Below are 7,816 nucleotides of genomic sequence, written 5' to 3'. Positions count from 1 at the left end.
TTAAAAATACCCAGAAGTAGAGACCATACCCTGCTCATTCTTTTGTTTTTAATGTGGTGTCACTATTATGCCAAAGTCTTTGACAATGTAGATCAGGACAAACTGTGGAAAAATATTCAAGAGCTAGGAATACCAGACCATGTTACCTGCCTCCTGAGAAATCTGTATGCAGGTGAAGAAGCAACAGTTAGAACTGGACATGGAACAATAGACTGGTTCCAAATTGGGAAAGGAGTACTTCAAGGCTATATATTGTCACCCTGCTTATTTAACTTATATTCAGAGTACATCATGCATAATACCAGGCTGGATGAAGCACAAGTTGGAATCAAGATTACTGGGAGAAATATCAATAACCTCAGATATGCAGATGACACCACCCTTATGGCAGAAAGCTAAGAGGAACTAAAGAGCCTCTTGATGAAAGTGAAAGAAGAGAGTGAAAAAACTGGCTTAAAACTCAGCATTCAAAAAACTCAGATCATGGCATCCAGTCCCATCACTTCATGGCAAACATATGGGGAGCAATGGAAACAGTGAGAGCCTTATTTTGGGGGGCTCCAAAATCACTGCAGATGGTGACTGCAGCCATGAAATTAAAAGACGCTTGCTCCTTGGAACAAAAGCTATGACCAACCTAGACAGCATATGAAAAAGCAGAGACATTACTTTACCAAAAAAGGTCCATCTAGTCAAAGCCATGGTTTTTCCAGTAGTCATGTATGTATTTGAGAGTTGGACTATAAAGAAAGCTGAATGCCGACAAATTGACGCTTTTTAACTGTCGTGATGGAGAAGACTTTTGAGAGTATTTTGGACTGAAAAGAGATCAAACCAGTCAATCATAAAGGAAATTAGTCCTAAATATTCATTGGAAGGACTGATGCTGAAACTGAAACTCCAATACTTTGGCCACTTGATGTGAAGAACTGACTTATTGGGAAAGACCCTGATGCTAAGATAGATTGAAGGCAGGAGGAGAAGGGGACAACAGAGGATGAGATGGTTGGATGGCATCACCGACTCGATGGACATGAGTTTGAGCAAGCTCCGGGAGTTGGTGACATACAGGGAAGTCCATGGCATCGCAGAGTCGGACACGACTGAGCGACTGAACTAACTAATAGTGTAGGAATACAATTGCTATTAAATGACAATGCTCAAATACTTCTTTTGCTATTCACATTCTGGTCTGTGTTATTCATTTATTATTTTCCAAAAGTTTATCAGGCATGAGAGACATGTACTTGCTCATGTATAGCTATATGCCAAACACATGAACCAATCAACTTTATTAAGTAGGTTATTAATTAATTCTTTTGGTGAACAGAATGTATAAAGATATAATGTGACTTTTTTCATGTGCCCTTTATTAATTTTTTAAAATGCTTCATCAGCTCTATCAAGTCATCTATTCATAAGTTTTCCAAATCTTCAAATACAATTTCAAGTACTCTGTCAGTTCTTTTTCTTTTCAGCTGCAGAACTCTCTCCTGAAGTTCTCTGATAATGTGACTAACTTTTAATTTTGATATCTATACTAGATTAAACAGCAGAAAGTTATGGACAGTGGACCTGCTAAGGCAAATAACAGTTTATGTAAACAAAAAAAAATAGTTTCATAAACAAGCCTTCTTAAATTAAGCGATCTGTTCTTAGAGCTGCAAATCATGAGCACACCCTATTTATTAATTTTGCATTACTTTTTCTAGAAAAAAAAAATCTAAGGATTTAAATTGAAACTACCAAGTCCATCTGATTTCTTAATACAAAAATCAATTACAGTGGTTTTCTACTTATTCAAAAGCCTCATTGATCAAATACAAACAGAGTAAAAGCCATCATTAAATAATTTCCAGGCACTACATATTCAGACTTCATGATCACAGATCAGCTGGTAGGACACACTGATTACCAAGGCAACTTGAGGATGTCTGCAGGATCACCAAAGCAGATTCCGTTTCCGAGGGCAGAGTCCTTCTCCAGGTGAAATTACCCAGCTATGTTTTCTATGGAGGCCCCTCTAGGCCATTGTTTCGGATGATCTTAGCATACTCCTTGGCTGATGTGTAAGGGACTCGGGGTCTTGCTGGATCTTCAAAATCAACATGGAAGAGACCAAACCGGCTGCTGTATCCCTGGTTCCACTCAAAGTTATCCAGGAGAGACCAGGCACAGTATACTTGAAGATTGACTTTGTCAAGTTGGATAGCTAAAATTACAAAAACAAAAATTTATCAATTACTCAAAGATTTTATGGAAACATAGACAAAATCATTGATGACTAGTATGAGTTGGTAGCCTTCTCCTGCTGAAGATCACGGTGGAAACAGAAGAAGCCTTGTTTCAATCCTCTTTTCCAATTTCCTATTTTAAACAAGCACGGGCTTCATTTAGGATGTTAGATTACACGCCTTGTTATTTGTCAGCCCCCCTGCATCATATGGGGGTGCTCTTTAATCTCTGAATTTCAGCCAAGTCCAAGTATATAAAAGACCCAATTTTTATTAAAAGTGTAAATAAATGAATAAAGAAATTATGACACTAAAAAAAGTTAAATTACATAATTCTAAACATTTGGGGACTTCCCTGGTAGCACAGCGGATAGGAGACCACCTGCAGGGTGGTGCAATGCAGGGGGCGCAGGTTCGATCCCTGGCCCAGGAGGATTCCACATGCTGGAAAGCAACGATTAATGAGCCCATGTGCCACAACTACCGAGCCTGGACTCTTGAGCCTGCTTGCTGAAGCTGGGAGGGCCTGGGTAAAGCAACAAAGACCCAGTGCAGCCAAAAATAAGTAAATAAATTAAATTAAATACTTTTTTAAATATAGTAACTTTTAAAAATTAAAAATTAAAATAAATAATTGGTTATTCACTCATTTTGAAATGCATTTTATTCATTCATCCATTTACTCAATAAATGTCTTTTCAATAACTACTATTTTTTAGATATGAAACACACATATACAGAGTTTCTCCTTAGTACGCTAGAACTGCACTCAGTAAAAACACTACTAGCTTCTAAATTCACCTCCAAGATAATCTAGAAAGCTCATTGATAAACTGGAAAAGAGTGATATCATAGCTGAGGAGGCCCCAGCTCTTACTTTGTGTCCTTATGACCAAATTAATATATATTTTATAATTCTGGAAGTAGAGCCTCCAAAATGAAAAGGACCAGCACAGGGTTCTGGCCATGCTTTTACCCCAGACTAAGAAGATACAGACGGAGAAGGCAATGGCACCCCACTCCAGTACTCCTGCCTGGAAAATCCCATGGACAGAGGAGCCTGGTGGGCTGTAGTCCATGGAATCGCTGAGGGTTGGACACGACTCAGTGACTTCACTTTCACTTTTCACTCTCATGCATTGGAGAAGGAAATGGCAACCCACTCCAGTGTTCTTGCCTGGAGAATCCCAGGGACGGGGGAGCCTGGTGGGCTGCCGTCTATGGGGTCACACAGAGTCGGACACGACTGAAGCGACTTAGCAGCAGCAGCAGCAAGAAGGTACAGAAATGTTAGGGCATTCTCTCTGCCCCATGTCTAAACTCAGAGTGGTGCCAAAGAACTAGACCACCTCCACTCCAAATGCACATATGTACAAGCAAAATATCCTATATAATTTCATCTGTGGATGCTCCAGAGCCCATCTATGGACTCCATAGTAAGATACCAAAGGGTGGAGAATTCTTTAAGTACACTAATTTCTATCTTTTAGTCAGGGAATTAAGTTCATTTTTAATTGGCATCTTAAGTTTGGAAAACTCTTAGGTTATATGAATCTTTGCATTGAGCATTTTCTTTTCTTAAAACAATAGCAACCAAACCTTATCTGTGGGATTCACTAATATTTGTTTTATTGTGCAGAAATTAAAGGGCAGGTTTTCTTTATAAGATAGATGTATTCCTAAATAAGTTTGGAGAAGGAAATGGCAACCCACTCCAGTATTCTTGCCTGGAGAATCCCGCAGACAGAGGAGCCTGGCGGGCTACAGTCCATAGGGTTGCAACAGGTTGGACACGATTGAGCTACTAACACAATTTCTTCCTAAATAAGTCAGATGAAAATGAGCATTTATATAATAAATCAAATTTTAATTTTACCAGGGATTGCTTTCCTTTTTTTTTTTCAGTTAAGAACTAAGTAATTGTTCAGATTTTTATTTTGATGCAAAATGACAGTCAACCCAAATGACTCTTCTAACTTCAGCAAAGTAAGATCTACCTTTAATTTTTCCTGTTATGTTTCTGTATTTTTCTGGTCTCTCGAAAGTACTATACCCATGAACACGTGTTGATCTCCAAATCTTGGCATTTTTTTTTCACTGTGGATATTCCATAGACAAATGAAATTGTTTTTACTATAGATATTCCTTTGACAAAAATTTTCCAACAGGTTAACTGATGCATAACCCCTTGGCCTTTATACATGGAGGAATGCAAGGGGCTTTACCTAGAAAGCGCCCTGTGAATGTTCTCAAGGCAGGAATTAAACCAAACTGGACAGATTCCTTTGCAACGAAGTATTGTTGGAAAATGAAATATATACCATTCAAGCACAGCAAGCTTTACAGAAATTAAAACATTTACTAGGTATTCCTTTTCCTTCTACCTGTCCACCTTGCCACATGTGTCTCCTCCCCTATCAACCACAATCTGCAAATACCAAATTTTTAAATAATCTTTTTATATTTAATTTCTGGATAGAGTATATCTAAGAATGAAAATGACCAAAAACAAACACCAGGCAAGAATATAGCAATCTTGACTACTTTATAATTCAATGTGGGAACATATGAAAATCAGCACTTTTTCATTCTCATTTGTAGAACCACTGCTCAACAAGCCAGTCTGCCAGGTATGAAGCCAGACAGTTTCTGAAAGCATGCACAGTCCCACCAATCAAGTACAAAAGGATTGATTCATGTACTAAACTGGGGGATAAAAATGATGCCCTGCCTGCTTGGAAGGGAACAAAAAGGAAATCTTGACAATTTCATCGTTATCTGCCAGGAGTTCCGCAGCAGGCAGTAAACGGCCCAAGTGACACTGGTGGATATCTCTGCGTTTTCATTGCAGGAACGCTCAAGTAGAGAATTACCTAGTTAGGGCTGAGGAGCTACCTTGCTGGAATCCTTCTCATGGTGCTACCACTGGGAAAAATTACAAAACCGTACTGGAACCTGCATGCCTCTCCTGTTCCAATCTCCTCAAGAACAGAAAGAAACCATCGTCGCATTTCTTGGCACTGTGATTTGTGAAGTCCCAAATCTATGCAGGAAAAAAACACTCCTGTGAATCCACTCTCTTTCTTTAAGCAGAGTTTCAGGCCAAGTAAACACAGACTGACAAGAACTGCAGATGAGTACCGAGTACATGGGGATGTGAACAAGACACCCATCCCAGAATAACCAGAGTTTGATTTTGAACTAAAAGACCAGTAGGAAAGGTGTCACAGTCAGCAGGTTGAATATAAAGATGAAAGGATTTCTTATCTCATAGCATTGGGATGACGTTGAGTCATTTACAGAGATGGGGATGGACTGAGAGTGTGTCGTAGAGTGAAGGAAGTCAGGAAAAGAAAAACAAATACCATATATTAACACACATATGCTGCTGCTGCTAAGTCGCTTCAGTCGTGTCCGACTCTGTGCAACCCCACAGACGGCAGTCCACCAGGCGCTCCCGTCCCTGGGATTCTCCAGGCAAGAACACTTATATATATAGAAGCTGAAAAATGGTATAGGTGAACCTATTTGCAGGGCAGGAATAGAGACACGGATGTAGAGAATGATGGGTGGACACCAGTGAGGCGGGGATGAGTTGGGAGACTGGGATTGATGTATATGCACTGCCATGTATAAAACAGATAGCTGATGGGAACCTGCTGCATAGCGCAGGGAGCTCAGCTCAATGCTCTGTGATGACCCAGATGGGTGGGATGTAGGGGAGGCTCAAAAGGGAAGGGACATATGTATACATGTAGCTGATTCACTGCATTGTACAGCAGAAACTAACACAATATTGTAAAATAACTATACCCCAATTTAAAAGAGAGGCAAGGAGAAAAATATCTAAGGTTTATTAATATATTATAGCCTCTGGCTGGTCTCATTATAACTCCAGTGTTATAATATGCACACACACACACACACACACATGCATGCACACACACACTCACTGCCCAGTGTTGACCAAAATGAAAAGGTTGAGGAGGCAGTCCTTCACCAGACTGCTCTCTCTGCTGACACAACTTCAAAGTGTTCCAAAACCAGGCTCAGGTTCAGTAAGTTGCTACAAGAACTCTCCAGAACTCACACAAACCTCTTATAGTCAAGGCTGTGGTTTATTCAGCAAAGGATACATATTAATATAAGCCAAAGGAAGAGGCACACAGAGCAGAAACCAATGGGCTTCAAACAGAAAGTTTTCATTGTCTTTTTCCCTAGGAGTCAGGACAACTTGTCCTCTTGGTGCTGACATGTGACAATACACACGGAGGGCTGCCAACCAGAGAGGCTCACCTGAGCGTCAGTGTCCAGAGTTTTCACTGTAACTGTGTTATTAACATACTGGCATGACCGACTGATTGTTCATGGGAATGAACTTAGTCCCTAGGTCAAGTGACACCGTGTGACCCCCAAAGCCCCCACTCAGGCACACAGTCGGTCTTCTAGTGAGACTAGCCCTCACCCTAAACAAAGACATTCTGTCATATAGCAACAGATTTTTCACCCAGAAGCTGAGGACAAAGTGCAATCTACTCTTTGGGCAAAATCAAATTCTTTACTACACACACACACCTATTTTAGAAGCTGATCATTTTATGGTATTGTGCAGATTCTTCTCAATTTACTGACCTAAGTGGTGCCAATATTATGCCTGTGTACTGCTGCTGTACACAGCAGAGAGAATAGAAAGGAGAGATAAAAAATTCTTCCTCAGTGATCAATGCAAAAAAATAGAGGAAAACAATAGAATGGGAAAGTCTGGAGATCTCATCAAGAAAATTAGAGATACCAAGGGAACATTTCATGCAAAGATGGGCTCAGTAAAGGACAGAAATGGTAAGGGACCTAACAGAAGCAGAAGATATTAAGAAGAGGTGGCAAGAATACACAGAACAACTATACAAAAAAGATCTTCATGACCCAGATAATCACAATGGTGTGGTCACCAACCTAGAGCCAGACATTCTGGAATGCAAAGTCAAGTGGGCCTTAGGAAGCATCCTACCAATAAAGCTAGTGGAGGTGATGTAATTCCAGTTTAGCTATTTCAAATCCTAAATGATGATGCTGGTAAAGTGCTGCACTCAATATGCCAGCAAATTTGGAAAATACAGCCGTGGCCACAGGACTGGAAAAGATCAGTTTTCTTTCCAATGCCAAAGAAAGGCAATGCCAAAGAATGCTCAAACTACTGCACAATTGCACTCATCTCATATGCTAGTAAAGCATGTATAGATGTGAGAGTTGGACTATAAAAAAAGCTGAGTGCCGAAGAATTGATGCTTTTGAACTGTGGTGTTGGAGAAGACTCTTGAGAGTCCTTTGGACTGCAAGGAGATCCAACCAGTCCATTCTAAAAGAAATCAGTCCTGAATATTCATTGGAAGGACTGATGCTAAAGCTGAAACTCCAACACTTTGGCCACCTGATGTGAAGAGCTGACTCATTGGAAAAGACCCTAATGCTGGGAAAGATTGAGGGCAGAGGAGAAGGGGATGACAGAGGCTGAGATGGTTGGATGGCATCACTGATTCGATGGACATGAGTTTGAGCAAGCCCCTGGAGTTGGTGATGGACAC

General features: G+C 40.3%; 1 protein-coding gene across 1 annotated transcript in view; it reads right to left on the bottom strand.

The window, feature by feature from the left end:
* Window positions 1-1,171: 1,171 nt before the first annotated feature.
* The window catches only part of LOC104988554 (cytosolic beta-glucosidase), a 133,797-nt gene continuing 127,152 nt past the window's right edge, over window positions 1,172-7,816 (bottom strand). The window contains exon 5 of the mRNA XM_010839912.1: window positions 1,172-2,212. Coding sequence (XP_010838214.1) covers window positions 2,010-2,212 — 203 coding nt within the window. The 3' untranslated portion in view covers window positions 1,172-2,009. The remainder of the gene's footprint in view (window positions 2,213-7,816) is intronic.

Source organism: Bison bison, unplaced genomic scaffold (assembly GCF_000754665.1).
Source record: "Bison bison bison isolate TAMUID 2011002044 unplaced genomic scaffold, Bison_UMD1.0 scf7180017864136, whole genome shotgun sequence".
NCBI lineage: Eukaryota > Metazoa > Chordata > Mammalia > Artiodactyla > Bovidae > Bison > Bison bison.
This window is presented reverse-complemented; position numbering and strand designations above follow the sequence as displayed.